This window comes from Wyeomyia smithii, chromosome 2 (assembly GCF_029784165.1).
Source record: "Wyeomyia smithii strain HCP4-BCI-WySm-NY-G18 chromosome 2, ASM2978416v1, whole genome shotgun sequence".
NCBI classification, from domain to species: domain Eukaryota; kingdom Metazoa; phylum Arthropoda; class Insecta; order Diptera; family Culicidae; genus Wyeomyia; species Wyeomyia smithii.
In genome coordinates this window covers 67,602,883-67,623,976 of record NC_073695.1, presented here as the reverse complement: position 1 = coordinate 67,623,976, position 21,094 = coordinate 67,602,883, and the positions used below count along the sequence as shown (strand labels likewise).

At 36.9% G+C, this 21,094-nt stretch overlaps 1 protein-coding gene across 2 annotated transcripts; it reads right to left on the bottom strand.

Moving 5' to 3' along the window:
* Window positions 1-492: 492 nt before the first annotated feature.
* Window positions 493-16,845, bottom strand: LOC129721200 (calpain small subunit 1). Of its 2 annotated transcripts, XM_055673489.1 has the most exons (7): window positions 16,531-16,845; window positions 2,711-2,885; window positions 2,022-2,197; window positions 1,758-1,958; window positions 1,477-1,668; window positions 849-935; window positions 493-771 (listed from the first exon to the last, which is right to left on the bottom strand). In XM_055673489.1, the coding sequence occupies exons 1-7, from the start codon at window positions 16,609-16,611 to the stop codon at window positions 685-687; spliced, it is 999 nt and encodes a 332-aa protein (XP_055529464.1). In that variant the 5' UTR covers window positions 16,612-16,845; the 3' UTR covers window positions 493-684. The 2 variants fall into 2 exon arrangements, with proteins under 2 accessions (XP_055529464.1, XP_055529465.1); XM_055673490.1 differs by lacking the exon at window positions 1,477-1,668 and having other exon boundaries at window positions 16,531-16,844.
* Window positions 16,846-21,094: the final 4,249 nt, after the last annotated feature.

Genomic DNA, 21,094 nt, shown 5'->3' with positions numbered 1-21,094 from the left:
CTGCTGCGGAGTTTTGTTGGAAGTTGCACATCTATTCTGAGATACTTACGCGTCAAACCTGCGTGAGAATTTAGTATAGAGGGTGATGGCTAGGGACACCAAAATTCACAGGGATGGTTGAATAGCAATAATCGTTCATTTTTTCCGGTTTGAGCTCTTGGAGTGCACCTGTGTTGACCAGTATAATCCACCAGATGACAATGACTAGATGGCAGCACATTATAAGGATATTAAAAATTAGATCTTTGCACCGTGCAAGGATACCGAAAATTAGATGCCAGAACCATACAAGAATATTGAAAAACTAGCAGAAAGGCGAAAAAATGCTTCACCACCTTGCTGTCATCATCAAATTAGTAACATTATACAAGTTAGTTCGACTTTCGTTCACGCGCAGCGACATTCGTGTCCGCTGTATACTGCAAGAGTCAGATAGTCATCATTGCGAGAAGGTAGTCGAATTGACGTCCAAAAGACGGGACAATCAATCAGTACCTGCTGTCTCTCAAATAATACAAAGTTTTTATTCTTATAATTAAACGAGTTTTATTTTGCACTGTTCTCTTAAAAATACTCTGCATTTGTATAGGTTTGTACCTAGCTGATAATGATTATTTATGTAGTTTGTTCCTCATACTCACGGATAATGCGTCACGTGGTTCGACCACACCAACAAGTGCCAGCTTACGTAGACTTGTGAGCATTGTCGACACCATTTCCTCTATTGCCATTGAGGAACTGGTTAACAGCATTCAGTGTAGATATGGGAATCTGAAATGTAAAAGATGAAGTGTGGAATTGAATTGCAAATTGACAATTCCAAAGAATGCCTGCGACATCCAACTTACGTTAAAGATGTCATTCCAGAAGTTTGAGTTTTTTTCTGGTCCTGCACCATGTGCTCCGTTTGTAGGCTTATTGGATACGTCTTGAGCCTGTGAATAGAAAAACAATAGTTTTCAGTAATTAGTTTGTTACCTAGAATTACCAATCCCCGAGTCTTATTCTACATCAATAATATTACAAATTAGCAAACTATTTCATTTTATTTTGTTTTTGTCGTTGTGTAGCTACTTTGAAAAAATATTTTGCATCTCTCATCAAATGTAGAATTGTGTTCTCTCTCTGACCAATTGAATTATTAGCTGAGAAATGAACTTTCTTCACGGCTCTATGGAGAAAAATCTTCTGAAATTGTTTGTTCCATTTATTGTAGAACATTTTCGAGCACTTTTAAGATTATAATAAACTTCTGAAGCTGGTGATATTTGAAAAACCTAATTTTAAATAAATTTAATAACCTAATTTGAAATAAATTTAATAATAATTTTCTTTTGAGACCTCGAATTGAAAAACAAACTCGGTCATACTCTCATGAGCTCTAGCAGTGAAAAAATCATAAAATGTGAAAACTTTCCGGTCCGTTTGATACGAAAATAAAGCGAAAAAATCTGCTTAAGCCAATTGCATGAATACCTTGATAAAAACGTCGGATTGCTGATGGTGCTTTTGATCTACAGAAGTCGTCCCAAATGATGGTCTATACGATTCCGGGTAGGAAAAACTCGAAGCAATGTTCGTGAAAGCTTGAAAATCGGAGAACCGATTTATGTCTATGTTGTTAGGCGCGGGTTTACCGTGAGTAACCGTAGTTTCAACATGTGCTACCTGCAGGTGCGTGATATTAGTAATTGTTACCGACACTGGGTCTCATAGGAATAGCTTGCGCATGCACTGCCAAGTAGCGATCCGCTTACCTTATGCGGGCGGTGTATGACCTTCTTTTTATAGATCGTTTTTGTGCGCGTGTAAACCGGAGGCTGAACTGCTGGTGGTGCCTCCAGATCAGTGTGAACTTCCTTCACAAACGTTCTCGTCCTACCGTTTGATTCGTAATCCTGGTTGAATCGAGTATTTACGACTTGTGGAACGGGCGGAACTTCGTGTGTATAAATTGTCTAGAATATTTCATTGTCAAAGTTTAGTTGCATATCTCACAATTTCGGAAAGTGGGCTCATACTTCGCCTCCATTGGTTTGGCTAAGCTTCACAACTTTCTTGCTAACCCCACCGGCGTGAGCTTCAGCTCCGGTGCCACCGGCACCACCTTCGCCTCCCAGGCCGCCTCCAATAGCAGCGCTTGCACCGACTCCGTGTCCCGCGGATGCTCCTGCGTACGCTCCACCGGCCGTTTTAGCTATTTAGGCGATTGACCAAACTTAATTTTAAACTTTCCCTTTTACCATAAAACCCGTCAGAGTATTTTTATACAAGTTGTTTTTCAAAACCAACAATATTATTTTGGTGATATATTGGGACATGCTTCGAGCGTGTTTTCAAGGTTGTCAGATTCGGAAGCAAATTAATTATTTTTATTTACGTGACTAAAACGTAAATAATGTTAGCCAGTAATCAATTTCAAAATCTAGCGTTAGTATGCATCAGAACAAGCAGTTAGTAAAACGTCAAAAAAGGTACAGCTAGGGAAGCCAATCAGGGCGATTAACAAAGCGGCCAATGAATTGAGTTTGGGGATATCGTTTTTATTGCCTCTTCCAGTTAGGTTAGTTAAAATTTTGCAAGTCATATGCGGGTTCCATCAGCAGCAGGTTTACCGGCGCAATTAACATATACCCATTCACAGTGGTAGATACAAATTATCGTCTTGCTGATCTAGCGAATGCCCCTAAGAATCCACCAATTCCGTTACCATTTCCGTCCAGTATGCCACCCAAACCGGCGCCAGCTCGCTGTCCGTTCGGGGTTCCAGCCGATGCGGAAAGCCCTCCGAAACCTTGATTGCCGCCCAGAAATCCGCCTAGTCCGGCTTCGGCGTGGTAGCCACCGAATCCAACGCCAAATTTACCATCATTGAATGACAACCACTGGAACGATTCGGAACGAAGCGGTAAACCACAATGATGTAACACTTGATTCATGAATTTTACGGTATCACTATTGATCGATTCAATTAGTGGAGGTGTTTTTGAGCCTGCTTGGAACAACCCACCTTTTAAAATTTATCAATGTCAGCCATCGATCAATCAACCATTAAACTAAATCATATTGCTTCCGCGTTTTCATGGCTCTTTGATCATTTTAAGTTTTAATTGCCGGTGCCGCCGAAATATATAAATAATGAAAATTTAGACTTGTTTGTAGTTAAGTTACGTTAATTAATTGTTGTTATTTTTTTGGTAAATACGAAAGCCAAGAGCAAAATATAGTCAAATACAACGCATAAAACAAAACAAAAAAAAACGAACACAACTTGCATACAACAAACAGGTATTGGAGCGGCGATTAATTTGATTTTCGCAATAAGGCCGTTACAAATTTTATTTTCATTTTATGTCACTCCCCCCTTCAAAAATGTTGAATATTGGAAGGGGAAGAAAAAAAAAGCTCAAACCGTTTTGTTCATTTATTTAGCTTTCCGACAGCATAAATGCCTAATTTAGCAACAAAAAATCCATTTACAGCGAGAGTGTCGTCAAAAGGCAAGCGAAATAAATAATAAAAAGAATAAAGTGTTATTTTTCAACATTTGTTTGAGTGCAAGTTACAAACGTCATAACTTGCACACAAACTTTGATCAAAGATTTTTCTTTTTTTCGTCTCGGTGTTATTTATTTTTTGCCACCACCTCTGCTAACTTTGATAACCTTGGACATAAAAAGAATTCAAAATTTGTATCAGCCTAAGGTAATTGAAGATAGTTTTGTCTAAACGCGAATTTTGAAATATTGGAACAGAATGGAAAACTGCACCTTTGTTAGATAACAGGACTGTTCGTTTTTCAACTAAGGTAGTTTGTTAACAACTTAAGTATTTATAATAATTATTAGTGAATAACAAGTTTGTGTGGCCAATCACAGGACTTATCATTCGTAGGGATTTTAAACTACTTCTCAAAAAGGGAAATAAACTTACAACTAACTTAATAGCTAACTTATTGGTTATAAAGAGAGCTTGACTGTTTGTCTTTTACATAAAACTCGTAAACGTAAACGTCCTTCATGAAATGGAAGATGACACGAATAAGTGCTGTTCTCTAATGCATATAAGTACCATTTTACCACTGAATGGATTTCAAACATCATTATCTTGATTGATAGTTTAAATAATCCCAAATCTTGAGAATTGGCACAATTTCTCGATAATAAACTGGCGAAAAAATTATTCGATATGCTACCTGGTAAGATAATGTATACTTCACGATGTAAAAGCTAAAATCAGCTGCAATTAGCAAACAATTTTATTTTATTTTGTTTTTGTTGTTGTGTAGCTACTTTGAAAAATTATTTTGCAACTATCATCAATTGTAGAATTTTGTTCTCTTTCTGACCAATTAAACGATTAGCTGAGGAATGAATTCTTCATAGCTCCATGGGGTAAAATCTTTTGAAATTGTTTGTTCCATTTATTTTAGAACATTTTCAAACACTTTTAAGATTCTAATAAACCTTTGAAGCTGGTGAAATGCTAATCAGCTGCATAAACCCGTACTGTTTCGTACGATTGATGAACGAACGGCTTTCATAGTAAATTTTCTTACCACCATGCGTATTAGAAGAATTAATTTGAAATTATGAGTGTTGTTTATGGCCTAAGAATGACATCTGTAGTCCTACGCCCAGCTTAGGTTAGTGCTCTTAGGCACAAACTTCTCCATTTTTTAGTTGCAGGGAATATATACTGAACCACATGGCACGACTCAGAAAAAAACATGCGTTAAACTATTTCTTTTTCCAAAGAGTTAACTCATAACATGAAATGAACCAATCTCTCTTTGATGTAAACAGATAACAGTTTAATTTCAAACTTTGTAGTTAAAATAGAAGCTTATTTAAATTACAGGCTGTCACTGTGAAAGTGATACACATATTTGAGTGCCTCCCGATACAACTCTGCCCTACCTTGTTAGTCAGCTGTGTTTGTTTTGATTGCGACTCATGTTTGTAGTTCTCTTGTAAGAGATAGAACCAATGTTTCATCTTTTTCAGAAGAAAGTTGTAATGAATTCACGTGTAGAACAAACCAGCAACTTGTATCTTGCTGCAATGAGCAATATACAGATTATAGGAAAGGTGTCGTATTTAAATTTGAGCAGACATTTTGTGAGTACAGGACCATCAAACAATTAGAGGAAATCGGCACGGTTGTCCCCAAACAGAAACTGGGTAAAAACGAACTTATCCGGCGAAATCCAGACTAGTCGGCAAGGAAAATGACTTGTGAAATGAACATAAGTCATAACACTAGAATGATCGTATGTATGAAGCATGGCTTCGTGATGTTCCAGCCGATAAAACGATTCCAAAATGCTTCAGCCTGGATGGTTTGGGGAGTAATATTCAACGAAGGAAAGTTACCACTGCTATTCATCGACAGGAGCGTAAAATCTATGAGGAGTATCATCTACAACACGTCATTAAAGACCATTTGCTGCCTTAAGCCAAGAAATTATTTGGGAAATGAGATTTCTACTTTCAACAGGATTTAGCGCCAGCGTATAGGGCGTTGGATGTTCAGAAGCAGCGATGTAAAAAAATCACCTCTAGCGATTTTGAATACCTACATATGCCTAAGATGCGTTAACATCGTCGTCAGTATGCGAATAACAAAGTATCGGTGTTGGTTCACTCTCTTTGCTTTCTTTTTTACGATATATTGCTTGTCGTTAGTGTACACCAGAACATATGGTTCTCAATGTATATGAAGTTATTCGTCTCTGTTACACAGAGCGATCAGGTCTTGTTATGTTCTTACTCATTTGACTCATGAATATGATTTTTTGTCAGAAAAAAATAGAAAATGACAATGTATGCTCTCCTACTCTCGCTCAAGTCAACCGCTGCCGACAGAGCCGTAGGTACTCCGTTTTGCATGGGGGTGGCAGAGAATTTTTTTTAATTAAACGTTTTTTTGGAGGGAAAGCCGTTTATAATCGTTATGTACTCGACAAAAAAAGTACCTTTAGGCATCCAACGGAGTAATCGGGTACTAACAAATTAAAATTCTTATAAGTTTTGCAGTTTTCCTCCTATGTCGATAGTTTTAGCACCAAAAGTTACAGAAGGTCATCTATATATTTTCAAATGGGCGTTAGTGGTGTCCCGTATAAATTTTCTTATTTCCTAAAATCTGGTTTTCCGGGTATATATTCCGAAAAAAAACCTAGCTGCGAATGTGCGTATCGTTGAAAAAAACCAGGGATAAAAACTTTATACTTTCTGCCTCACAGTGTCGAACCCGCTATTCGACCAATTCAATATTCATTAAATAAATTATCAAACCAGCAAGAGAAGCAATGCAAGACGAGTGATGGAATACAACGATTCTATGACACTTATTAGAGCCATTTACATAACGTTCGGAAAACTAAAAACAGAAGAGAGTTCTAAAAAGTTATAATCTGAAACAATAAATGCATTGAAGGAATTACAGCGTTGGAAACCCATCTTCGAGGGTCGCCTTATTCAAAATCGACGGTACTAAGAGGGTTCTATTCGCGAAAAAAGAATGGAGCGATTCAACCGTTAGCCCAAATTCTAAATTTGACGATTCGCAATGTTTGATCAATGTTTATGTCCGGTTTTATTTTGGACCGAACTGTTACATAGTTGTCCGGGCTAGGTAACGGACTGGGTTATGCTTCCGAGGTGTGAAAAAGTCCGGCCAAAATAAATTGAACTGAACATAAACATGAATCACAAGAAGCACACTGCAGGAAGTTTAGATACTGTCTGAATATTGAATATTTGAAAAAACTAGTCTTGTGTGTCATTTTCTGCCCACGATTTGTTCAATCCAAGAAATCAAAAAGTGGACAATAAAAACTTCTGGAAAAACTGGTAAAATTTTGCAGCGGAACTTGTTTTGCATTGTTCTTATATAATCAAACATATAAAACTGTGATTGGTTCTCTCATTAAAATGACACATTTAGGAAAACTGACATTTTCACTCCCAGACGCTGGTCCGGACATCCGAAACGGAAGTATGCGGTTCGTCAGTTTCAACTTCGCCGCGAATCAAGCAGGCTCACCAAAAGATTGAGTAATTTAACCTTTTTGTCATATGAGTTCGACCTTTTTGATAATGCTTATTGGTCATATTTCAGATTTTTCATTTGGTTTTTTACTATAGTATCAATCAAATATATGAGAAAATTGCGTGGTGGGGCAATGAAAACGCGTGGGGGGGGGGCTAAGCCCCCCCGGTAGCTACGGGCCTGGCTGCCAAAGTAGTCCCTTCCCCCACACTTTCCCGCTCACCGCAGCACACCTCTGCTGCTGCTGAGGCGACATGAATTCTTCTGCTGCTATTCTTTGTTCCCCTAATGACCGGCATTTGGAGAGACAAACGCAATGAGCGAATCGCTTCTCAGAGCAGATGTAGTCTAGTCATGTGTTTGTTTTCTCCCAGAAACCTACGCACCATATCATCATTTCCAGTGGTGGGCACCATTCCGCTAATTCGCTGATTCGCTAATTAGCGACGCTAAAAATAAGTTAGCGATTTAGCGATTTCGCTAATTTTTGAGCTGGTTAGCGAAACTGTTAGCGTCGCTAAAATTTTGGCCTTCGAAACGCTAATCGCTAATTCGCTAAATTTTGTAGAGAAGCGACAATAGAAATATTTAGAAAAACTGTGAATTGCTGTTGGCGTACGTAAATTGCTTCGAAAGATGAACATACTTTACTGCGAGAGTTACTTTTGTCAGTTTTTTACCCTAGAATGGAGTTTCAGTTATCGTACAAGCCACAGGAGCATTTTGAAGAACAAGCACAAGGTCTAGATTGAATTTTCGGCACACCAAGAACTTTGGTAAATTGCAATGCGCTTGAAATTATGACAACTTTGGTTCTACTTTTTCGATTCAGATAATAATTGAATTTTTATGAAAACTTTTTTTAAGAGTATCTATTTTCAATGCAAGCTAAATAACTTTTGTTATTCTTGTTTATACAAAATCAAATAAGAAAACCGTTTCGTAAACCTCTTACTGTAAATAGCTTTAAAAATTAATTGTTTTCGTTTGTTTAACCAAAACAGATCAAAGTGGTCCAAATCTTACAAAACACGAGCAATAAATATAGCGATATGACTATTTTCATATTAAAAAGTTAGCGATTAGCGAAAGTTCCGCTAATGTGGGTTTAGCGTTTAGCGATTATCGAGCTAAATTTTCCGGTTAGCGACTAAGCGATTAGCGTCGCTAAATTTTCGGTTAGCGGTGCCCACCACTGATCATTTCATTATGTGTTGAGAGGATTCAAGTTTAGTCGCGGTCCTCTGTACACTTCATGATGTGTACATGTGGAGATTAAACGACGATTGCATCATATTCGTTTCGTTTCCATCACTGGCCAGCCGTAAACCGTGTATTTTCCCTAATACATCAATGGATAGTTGTATACGAGCAATACTGAATACCCCTGATTAAAACCGGGTACTGTAATTTGCATCGCTGACCTCTTAATGCAACTAGCATGGAAAGTGCGTTTATCGCTTGAAAAGTATCCATTCAACATGCGAAAAAAGGCACAAAAAGAGATCTGGTGGAGGCCGAAATGACTGCCCACCAAGAACCAACATGCAAAAAAAAATAATCACTGAGGAAAAACGGGATATTAAGAATGTCCGGAATATTCCCTCTGTCCGCACAGCACGCTTCGATCTGCGATAGTGCTTTGGGGAATATCACAGTTGCTGAAGTATTCCATGCACGGCAACTTTATACATATCTATAATTTGACAACACATAGGGGAGAACCGTACAAGACGCACCAGTTGGGTAAGATGGCCCATGCTATTAATTCCCCAAAATACTTACATAGCGGCTTTTTATGACGAAATTCCTCGCTTTTCTCAGTTCTACTATAAAACAGTATGCCATATTGACTAAAATACTTTAAAAACTGTGCAGTTGGCTGTGGCTCTGTCCAACATGTAATTGTTCATGAATTTTATTTAAGCTTCTATGATTAACTGACTTCTAAATAATACAAAAAACTATGGTTCCCCTAACCTTTACACTTTTGGAGTTTATAATTTTATGAGTATTTCAAATTAATTAACTAACTTTCTTCAACTTTTACCTGAAACCAATCAAAATCAAAATTGGGGCAGAATGCACTATGAAGAGCTTGCAGGAGATTGCTTGACAACTTAGAGCATGTTCCATTATTTTTGATTTTACTTTCGAGACTTCAAGCGCTTCTCACTTCGCGTGCTGATTTCTGCTGATTTTTGATTTGGCTGAAACTTTGCATAGATGTCAGGGGTATGATGTTCAATGAATTTCCTGCATCCAATATGTTAATGCAATATGGCGTCATATGTTTACTAAACAATTTGAAAACCATGATTTTTCTCGACCACTTGAATAAATGAAGATATATTACCGTGTAAATGGGGTAACCAAAATTATTACAATAACAATTGTCTCTTCTGGCCCTACTGTCAAATCTTGCTGTGTCAGTGGTACCGCAATGTCAGTGGTACCACGATGTCAGTGGTACCGCTATAAAAGTTGCTAACGCGACTGTTGTATCGAATTCGACGTTTATAGCATTGCCCTGAGAGATGTTTCTATGGTTTAATTTTTTGGAACACGGTTCGTTTTTGAGAAGCTAATAAAAAATGTTATGTTGGGAAGGTATTGAGGATTACAAGCATTTCTAGAGCCAAAACGGTTTGTTTGATCGGTGTGACGGCTTCGCCAAAGTTGTAGATATTGTCCTTTCACAAAAAATAGAATGCAGGATATTTTTAAGAAAAAGAAGAAGCAACACCCGCAACTGACAGACATCTTAAACACTGGTAAAAAAGTGCTGTAAGGAATAGCACTCGATACACGTTCAACTGGGGATAGTGAAATGTTCGTAATTGAAATACAAAAATATCCGAGTAAGTTTTATTCTCTACACCTCACTAGTTAATTAGAGTCTTTTTATTTGTTTCTTAGGTTTTCGTTTGTCTTGATCGAGCAAAGAATATCATATTCATCATCAAAGGCATGTACGATTTATTGCCATCAGCGATGGGCACCATTTCGCCTATTTTCAGATCGGTTAGTGAATATGATACGACAACATCGGGTACGGGTTTGTTAAAGTACGCATGCTTTTGGTGATTTGATGTATTTATCACAACAATGCCATGATATATAAAATAAAAGTCGTGGGACAACTATGTCTTTTTTTTTATTCTCGCTTATTTTCCGTCAGTCTAGTTCCGCCACTGTTGTGGCCAATCACCGACGCCCAGGGAGGTGACTCCACACCCAGGACCCTAACTCACGACCCGTTTATTAACGGACCGGCGCCAACGGCTTTACCTCCTCATGCGATGGAAGGTCTGATCCCAGAGATTTTTCGCCTCAGAAAATCTCCCGGTGTCGGCTAGGATTGAATCTAGACCAGTTGGGTTGGTTGTGAGTGGATCACGCCACCTCACAACCATCGACACCTATGTTGGCGGTGGGATTCGAACCCAGGCGTCGAGCGTGGTTGGCGGAGACGTTACCAACCACACTAGGCCCCCGCTCTAACAACTATGTCTATAAAGCTCAATTTTGAAGATGCAGGAGACAGACATAGAAACGATGCGCTGTAGACTTTTGCGGTACTGGAAGACATTTATGTTATTTAGGAAACAAATTTTCAAAAAAAAAGACTTTCTGAAGCATAGGAATTCTCAAGCTGGAACCAACAGAAGTTATGGGGAAACTAGGCCTTCGAATTTCGTTTAGCGGTAGGGCTCAGAAGCTTCGGTTTTTCGAAAAATGTCCTCAATGGTAAAAGTAAATTAAAGCTGAGAGAGTTCCCAGCTGAAAAATATATAAATATTTTTTTTACCACAAAAGATCAAAATAATGGTCGCAGTGATTCAAATCTTACAAAAAAAACACTAGATTTTAACGTTTATTGCATCTCTAAGGAATTTGGCATCACAATTTTTTTTTACGAACATTTTTTTTTGGTAAAAAAGTATAATTTTACCCGCACGACTTCCCGAAGTCCGATTGTGCAGAAATTTAGAAAAGTGACTTTTTTCGAGAAGACGAAACTCTTGAGCCGTACCTCTAAATCTCTAAACGAAATTCAGAGGTCTTTTTCCCATATATCTCATCGACACATTTTTTGTTGAGGTTTTAACCGGCGGTCATTCACCAGTCAATGAAAACTATGTTATATTGCATACTGTTTAAGAATGTTCGTAGAACATTCTGATTGCAAACCATATCAATGCGGCTCTGCTGCATAGTCGAGGGCAAGGAATCAAGGGGGCTTCAATGCTATTCAATTTCAATTGAAGTAAATTAAGAGTGCATACGCTTTGACAAACAAGTTCATGAGTCGCATTTTTATCGGTGTTGTGTGAGATTGTCATTTTCGGTTGTCAGTTGCGGTTGTCAGTTAGAGCGCAAAATTCTAATTTTTCTCTGAAATCACAATAGTTATTTTGTGTTTAAAAAAATTTACACTCTAAAGAAAATATTTATTTAAGAAAAAAAAGTTAGAGGAAAAATTAAAAATTAATTATCTAAAAAAGCTCATTTTATAAAAAAATTTTTTTTTTATAAAAACTACAAAAGAATCAGTCCGTACATGGTTTGATCAAGAAAAAAAATGTTATAATTATTTAAAAAAAATTATTTTTTTTCGAAGGATATATGTTTTTTTTTTTTTTGAAAGAACAAATTCACTATCTACAACTTTACAAAACATACTATGCCTGTCAAACAAACCGTTTTGGCTGTAAAAATGTGTTGAAACTCCGATAGAGCACTCTATGGGTAAGTAAAAATATTTTTACAGTCAAAATGTCACATCGATCAAACAAACCGTGTTGGTTCTAAAAGTATTTGTAATCATCAATGAGTCGTGTTCCAAAAAAATAGACCAACAGCACAGAATGGCATATTTTGCCCATAGAATCGTCTATGCAAAGTTTCAGTCAAATCAAAAATGACAATTAAAAAAAATATTAAAACTGGGATATTTTTTGTGGAACTGCTCATAGGTACGAACAAAGATTTTTGGAAAATTTATGGACAGTAGTCATTCTCTCATGGAAGTAGACTCCATACGAGGAGCTATTGAAAGAGCTAACAAAAACGCATCTGTAGCAAGGAAGACTTCGCGAAGTCGGGTGTCTTTCATCTCTCAAATCAAGCGAAAGGTACCGCTAATCGGGAAGCATCTCGGCCAAAAACAAATTCTTACTCTGAACAACCTCACCAGTCGTTACAAACGACCATAAAATAATACATCCGGAACTCAAGCTTAAAGTTGCTAATAAACATGTTTGAACACCGCACAATCTATCCAGGTGTGGGTTTTTTAGCCAGTAATTCAATCCACACCGGTCTTAGGAGAATGAATGAGTATAAATGATAGAACGAAATGTTTTTGAACAACTTATGCAACTAGATTGTAATTGTAAAACCTGTTTTGTTACCAGTTTTTCTGTAGATAATACTACTAGCTTTAAGTTCTGATTAAAACAATAAATTGTTGAAAACATTTTTTGTTGGATCTGACACTGCATATCCTCCTTATTTTTAAAATTACATCATTGTTTGATTTTAGTCTATGAAAAATGAAGCTGCGGAAAAGATGTCACATGAAATGGAGTTGCTTTGAAATTGTTACTCAGTACTCAGTTTTGTGCAAGTCAGTTTTGAAATCAGCTGAGAAAACAGTTGATCACTTCAAATTGAACCTGTGCAACATGATATCTACGCAGCTACACAAATTTCAAGCAATTATAATAAACTTTTGTTCGTCACCGTATTTAATTATCAACAGAAAACTCAGCTGAGGCAATTCTGCAGAATGATTCACATGCAATGTGAACCAACAATTCGGATCGTTAAATTGGGCTTCAAAGGAAATTGGGCTTCAAAGGAAAAAAGTTTGTTGTAATTATGCAATTATAGACTCCGAAGATGACTAAAAAATTAATAAAGTAACTTCCACTGCGAGGAAGTAAACAAATATAACTTTCAAGATCAATCTGTTTGGTATTTTTATTACGCCTTTGTAGTCTTCAAAGACAAGGCAACGAACGATAAGAATCATAATTATAACAATCGCAATCGTCAGTGGCGCGACACCGGCAACAAACCCGTTACTTTAGCACTGGCTTCCGAACGGGTCGACTCAGTTACGATTCCATTAATTTACTACGCTAGACAGGTTTTGTGTTTTTTTCCACATGTTAATACAGCTTTTTATCATTATGAGTCGTCCGCCACTGATCGAATATTCAATGTCAACTGCAACTGCAGCAACTTTCAAATAGGTAGTACTTCCTCGACATTGACTGTATCAAGTAGTGCAAGTGATTAAACGATGTTGATCAGGGAGAACCCCTTTTACTGTGTGAGGAGATGAACATCGGATCTAGGGTGGTTTACCGGTAAAACAAAAACCGGTAAAACCGATATTTTTTTCAATACCGAAATACCGGTATTAGAGAGGCAAAAAACCGGTATTTTCGGTATTTTTCTTTAAATTGGAAAAAAAACTTGTCTTAATATTCACAAATCATTGTTAGGCAAATGAATGCTACTCACTTAGGTAGGCTTTACAAATCGCATGACGATGTATATGTATAATAAATACATTGATACAGAAGCAACATTAAATATTAATTTACCCTTACCTATTTAACAATTTTTGTTATCTTTTTGTTTGTTCTGCTTGGATTCAGACGATGTGTCTGTGTGTATCGATAATATGTCAAAAAACTTTATATCAATAAAGCAAAACATTTATTTTTTAAGTAGAACAGCTAATCTCTTTACACACTCATACTCACAGAGGCAACGCGTGGGTTTTGAACCTACCAGTTCAACTACAAATTACGAAAATCATAGTTTGACGCAGTAATCACAATCATGTCAGCGAAAAAACGCAAGTTATTATTCATTTTGTGCCATTAAAAGCAAAACTAAAAAAATAATAAATAAATATAAATTGGGATTAGGGATTTATTTTTTGTTGATAATAAGTGTTTACAGGATGAAATAATCAACCAATGAAGAATTTCATCCTAAACATTACTGCTCCTTGAAAAAGTAAAATTTAAATAGTTGTAGCATGGTCAAAGCTTCGTCGCCCGTACCGCAGCGGGTTTTTATTAGCAACTAGCTGAATGTACCCGTCCGCACTCGTGTCAAAGTTTCTGCGTTTTATATAATTTTCCATATTTTTACCAACCTCTCATTTCAAATATTTATTTCTATTTCAGATACAAACTTGTTCATATGCCACATTTTTCGTTTCTACATCAGGAGCTAAAGTTAATAAAATAATTATAATAATAAATAATTTGGACGAACTGTTTAAGGAGCATCGAACAAAATTAAAAAGTATTTACCTTCGATTCATTCGGATTCGTAAAAGAGTAAATTCTGGTCAGATCGTGATTCCTTCTTTTTTTCTTCATTAATATACTCTTCTCAACAGTTTCAAATATTATTTTGCTACGAATTTTAAAGTTAATCACTAATTTGAAACTAAGTTTTGCGATGTGAAAGATAATTTAAATAAAAATTTTCATGTTTTTTTTTTATTATTACATTAGTTTTGAAATTATGTTCTTCGTAATCATATCACTAGATTCATTTATTGCAGTTTTCAAAACACTGTTATACATTGTTGTATCTGGATAGTATACCACAAGAGATCAAAACAACGATCGTAGAGGTCTCAATCTTACAAAAAAATCTGGATCGTAATGAAGCATAGGTACTCATAAATGCAAAAACATACGCATGCAGCGACACGTCCATACATAGATACAACCTGAAACTCTAAGCAAAAAATAAATTTCAAATCCAAATTTATGTAGGTAACGTTTTCGGCAGCGGCTTACTTCGGCAGGTTTTTGCATAAGACTGCGGCAGAAAACCTGCCGAAGAAAACCACTACCGGAGAGGTTCGACACCCTATATCTTTAATTGTTTTTCAGTTTTATTTTAAAATAGTACAGAGAAAATGACTTGGGTTTTTTTTTGCGGATAATCATCATTACTTCCCTAAACTATGATTTTAAGAATTTTGTAGTTGAAAAAGTAGGTTTAAAGACCGCGAGTCACCCCTGGTTTGTATTAATCCGAAAAATATAAAAATACCGGTTTTACCGGTTTTTGTTTTTATGAATACCGAAATACCGGTTTTTCGAAAAGTCGGTAATACCGACCACCCTAATCGGATCAGATTATACAACATTAAAAAATATCTTGATCATGGGAGCAGAGAACAAGTGCTTGTTTTAAAAGTACAGCATAATTATCATAAATATGTTGCTGGAAAATCTTTCGTCTCTAAATCACAAGCGACGAACCTTCCGCAATACAGGGATGAACTATAATATTTTTTATAATGGGAATATAAAAATTCCGCCAGCGTTTCACCCGCCATGCGGTAGAATTTCCAGTTCGAGATTCACCTGCGAACAATACCGGCTGTTGAGATGTAGGCCCTGCGCCACATCGCGCATAATTTATATTCATATCAAGTAGCACGCGCTAAAAATGCTGCTTTATAAAATCGCGTGAAGTCTGTCGTCGTAGACTTTTTTTTTGCCATATCGATCGGTTGGCTTCCAAAAATACCTCCGCTAGTTTATCTTATTTTCTGCGAATCATCGTTAGACGTAAATCGTTCGATAGAATAATGGAATAATGATGCACAAAGGTCGGGCGTTAATCATCATTAACTGAGAATAAGAAAAAAAATGTTATAAATCTTCAGCGCAATAATTGTTTTTTGCTTCAGTGTAAGTAAAAAAAGTATACACTTTAATCACTATTTACGAGGAAGATTTCATATAAAAAAGCAACGTAACTTTTTCGAAACATATTCTTCCAAAATCAGCGATAAATTTATAACTAGAGTTACAAACAGCTAAATTTCACTGACAATGACATGTTTCCCAACTAATGGAAGAGTTGCACTAGTTGTGAAAAATAAGTTTTTCAGCTTACACAAACGGTGTCGGTGATAGAAAATTATCTACTTCAATATTTCGTTTCATAATTCGTTGTTTCAAATGAGGAAATGATATTATTATTTGGCGGCTTCAAAATTCTGCGACAAAACAAAAAATGTTATATCTCTCAATTTTTAATGATTGCTTGTCACTTTTGTCACTTCGCACGTTAGTTTTTAGGCTCATTGCACCAAACATAGGCGATGTGTAGATTATGGCATTTTTGCTAATATTTTATTATTTTACACTTAATCAATCAAAATGAACATATAACAATGTCTAGTAACACCTAGTTACCCCATAGGAAATAATAACCGACTTTCACAGTTACACTTCCGAGGTCCTACGTTGGAATTTCAAATCAGTAGCACACTAAATTTTACAAGCAGAATTTTAACAGCTCTTGCATGATATTATTAGCATCCGCCACGAAACTGATCACGTTGCCGTGGGTCTGCTAGCGGTTTTTAGCAGGTGCTCGATTAGATCTGGTTGGCTGAACTCTCGAACTTACTTGCGGTGCCGGTAATCCGTAGACGCATTGAGCGATCAAAGCTACCGCTAAAATGATGGCCAATTTATTCGTCATCGTCATTGAAATCGATCCCTCGGGATGACAGCTTGCGACACTGCAGATTGAACGCGAGAACTTCGATCACGAAGCTGATTATTGCACAGTCTACACTTGATCGCGTCACCTCAGAACAGAAAGAGCAGATAATCGGCTTGTCTACCGTGTGTTTTTCTTCGCTTCTGAGTAAGGAAAAGACCGATCGGAAAAACGTTGCTGCGCGCTCGAAAGACCGACTCGCACTGAACGGATACGATCGTTCAGTAGGCTTCTTAATGCTTATTGCTTTCGCTTGCGCTACCTTTTGGTTTTAGCAGATGCTGGAATGATCAGGCTTTTTTGATTCGTCATTTTTTACTTCTGTTCTTTTTTGTAGTATGATCTTTTAAATTGTATGACGTAGATAAATATCATCATTCTGAACAGCTCATTTTTGCCTTTCTCCTAGAAAGGTATAGCAATCACTTGCAAAACCGAAAGTATAAAAGTGCTCCAAAGGGCCGAATGGCATATATCACTCGACTCAGCTCGACCAGCTGAGCATTTTCTGTATGTGTGTGTGTATGTGTGTGAGTGTGTGTGTGTGTGTGTATGTGCAGATTTTTATTCTCACTCACTTTTCTCAGAGATGGCTGGACCGATTTTCATGAAATTAATTGCAAATGAAAGGTCTTGATGCCCCATAAGACCCTATTGAATTTTATTGTAATCGGATTTTTAGTTTAGAGGTTATGTTTATAAATGTGAAAATCACGAAACAACAATATCTCATAAACTACACAACCGATTTGAACAAAATTAGTTTCAAAAGAACGAGCTACCTAATAAACTCTTAACATTTGAATTTTATGAAGATTGAACATGTGGTTCAAAAGTTATGAAAAGAAACGTGTTCTGAAGACTGTTTAATCTCACTCATGTTTCTTAGAGATGGCTGTACCGATTTTCATAAAATCAGTGTCAAATTGAAGGTCTAGTTGCCCCATAAGACCCTATCGATTTGTTTTGCAATCGGACTATTACTTTGTCTGTTATGTTTAAAAATGTGAAATCCAGCTATGCAAAGGAACATATTCCAAAGACTACTTGAACTCACTCACTTATCTCAGAGATGGCCGACCCGATTTCCACAAAATTAGTATCAAATGAATGGTCTAGCTGTCTCAGAAGACCCTATTGAATTTTACTGTAGTCGAACTGTAACTTCATTTGTAATGTACCGACTTGTGAAAATCACGAAACTTCATCATCTCAGAAACTACACAACCGATTTGATTATTATTATCAGATGAGCGGGCTATTTAAGGGTTAACTGATGAATTATGATTGAACACGTGGTTTCAAAGTTTGGCTGCCCTACACGTTCCCATTTCATTTGATTATAATCGAACTTAAGCAACCGTTATGTATTAAATTGTTAATAAAACAACGAAAGTCTATTATCTCAAAGATTACATGACTTATTTGAACATAACTAGTGTCATACGAACGAGTCATCTCTCAAACTTATAAATAACAAACATCATAACAATTTGATATGTGGCTCAAAAGTTATGGAAAGAAGAGAAATTCAAAGACTATTTAAAACTATACCTGCTTTGATCGATATATGTGGCCTCAACATAATTGAAATGTGGTATCGTACTATTTGAACGTTCCAAATTCATTGATTCCTTGCAATGTGTTTAAAGTCTGCAAATGCACGACGAATCGGTCATATGATATGATCAAAGTCAAATAACAAACCGTTTGAAATGATTGGTTTTATCGAAATGACAATATCCTCAACATTTGGCTTCTGTACATCGCCTTAATTCTGAATATATTCATATTGGGTGGAATTCTGTCATTTTCAGCAGACTTTCTGGCATCAATCTGACACCGGAAATACCCGTATTGGGAGGTATTTTTGGTTATTTTCCAGAAACTAAAAGTGGTCGTCTTTAAATTCAAAATGGTGTCCAGGGTCAATGTTTGGTTTCTATGCATCATCACGTTTACGGAAATATCCATATTGAGTATTATTCGGTCATTTCCGACTGTTGCCTATAAGTTGCCATTTAGCAATTCAAAATGGTGCCTGAGGTCAATTGTTAGCTCCTTGCATCATTCTGGTTCCAGAGATACTCATATTGGATAGTATTTGTTTATTTTAGGCTGTTTTTCACAAACCGGTAGTCGCCATATTGGATTTCAAAATTGTATTTAGGATACTGGTTAAAGAAAAACTCATATTGGGTGATATTTTGTCACTTTGGACTGTTTTTCAGAAGCCGAAAGTCGTCATTTTGGACTTTAAAATTGCCTGTGAAATCAATTTCTGTCATCTAGGCGTAATTCTGGTTCTGAAAACATTCATATTGAATGGTATTTGGTCATTTCCGGCTGTTTGCCAGACACCGGAAGTCACCATCTTAAAATTCAAGATTGTGTCTGTGATCAATTTTTAGCTTCTGTGCATCTTTCTGGTTCCAGAAATACTAATATTTAATGGGAATCGTCCATTTCAGGCTGTTTTCCAGAAACCGGAATTTGCCATCTAACAATTCAAAATGTTGTCTGAAGTCGATTTGTGGCTCCAGTGCATCATTATGGTTCCGGAAATACCCATATTGGGTGGTATTTGGTCATTTGCCGCTGTTTTTTCGACACCGGAAGTCGCCATATTGGATTTCATAATGGCATTTGGAGACAATTTCTGGATTTTAAACGGCATACTGGTTAAAGAAAAACTAATATTGGGTGGTATTTGGTCATTTTCTGCTGTTTTCAGAAACCGGAAGTCGCCATCTTAGAATTTAAAATGCTATCTGTGGTCGATTTTAGCTCCTGTGTATTGTTCTAGATCCGGATGTTATTATATTGGGTGGAAATCGGCCATTTTTGGCTGTTTTCCAGAAACCGGAAGTTGCCATCTTACAATCCAAATGTTGTCTGAGGTCGATTATGGAACATATTTGTTACCACTAAAAACATTCACCTGCCAATATGGTTCCATTTAGTTGATTAGTTCGCGAGATGTGCAGAAATTTGTGAAGAAACATGTACTTTCAGAAGAGGGAGGGGCGTCAACCATTATATAACCTCTAAAAACATTCACATACCAAATTTGGTTGTATTTTCTTGATTGGTTCTTGAGCTGTGCGAAATTTATGTTTCATTTTCATGGGATCCCTCCCTTATAGAAGAGGGAGTCGGGTGTCAATCGCTTGTGTCACTCATACAAGTAAACATCCATGGTATTACAGTTAACTCTCCCTAATTTGATTTCGAAGGGACAAGGATCATCGAGGGTATAGAGTTATAAAGGTAAATCAAAAAAAAATGAGTACAGTGGGCCAAATACTCTGGATATTCATCGAGTTGAGGAGATTATCGGGACACATAACATCGAGTGAAGGAGAGTTGAGTGTATACTGATTGCTGGAAATCCGCTTACCACACCAAGCTTAGTTAGACATCAATTCCTTAAATTCCGGAGTTGGAAAGTGATAACTTACCGTTAAAGTAATGAACTTACCGAACAAAAATTATGATTGTGACGTCACAACTGTATGTGGTCCCCGTGGTTCTGTGGTTAGCGATATCGGTCGCCTAGCTCTTCCACACGGTTGTGATATCGGGTTCGATTCCCGATCAGGTCGAGGAACTTTTTGAGCTGGAAATTTTCTCGACTCAGCACTGGGGCACGGTATATCGTTGTACTTATCCTACAACATGCAAAATGTGCCGAGAACAATATCGATAACGAATTCTCTCAACTAATCTAGTTGATCGAGCCCGCATTAGCCCCCAGGCTAGCGTGCGATATTGAAATTGACGTCGCAACTACCACCCAGTCGGGTGCCTCGTACACTGTATATATGAAACTACACTACCACTCATTACGTTTGCCGCTTTTACCAGTATATTTACAATATGGGTATTCATGTCGAGCTCGTAAACAAATACCCAGCCGTAAAAATAGTCACCACCATTGACGAGTAATGGAAGATACACAGTTTACGGTTGGGTATTCGTATACGAGCTCGATGTGAAGACCCCTAATATTTAGGGCCCCAGATACTGCATAAAGCTACTAACTGGCAGAAATGGAATACATATGTATGCACCCAACAGGAAAAAAACCTGCCAAAAACAACACTCATAATTAAATAACTCCTATCTCGATAGTTCCTTGACGGATTCTCAAACTTTTGGGTATCAATGAACTCGGAATGAATTCTAGTTTATTAACACGTAGAAATCTACGAGAAACTAGCTATCAGAAAATGTTCTAAGCGTTGCAAAAATGAACATTTTGACACACACTCCTAAAATCCGGAACATTTCCGGTGTCGATTGGCCGCATCAAGTCTTCACATAATATTTGGAAAGTAGGACAGTTTTCCAGTAAAATGAGACCCGTTTTGTCAAAATTGATTCATTTTTCGTGAAGTTCTGATCGTTTGAATTTCGACAAAATTTTGCCGGTCTCAATAATTTTGTCTACCCCCTGAATTTGTTA

Excerpts from the sequence above, each read along its gene's own strand:
- LOC129721200 (XM_055673489.1), bottom strand. The coding sequence starts at position 16,611 with ATGACGATGACGAATAAATTGGCCATCATTTTAGCGGTAGCTTTGATC. Across the intron at positions 1,959-2,021 it reads GCCAAACCAATGGAGGCGAA|ACAATTTATACACACGAAGT; the intron begins GTATGAGCCCAC and ends GAAATATTCTAG. Across the intron at positions 1,669-1,757 it reads TCATACACCGCCCGCATAAG|GTAGCACATGTTGAAACTAC; the intron begins GTAAGCGGATCG and ends ACGCACCTGCAG.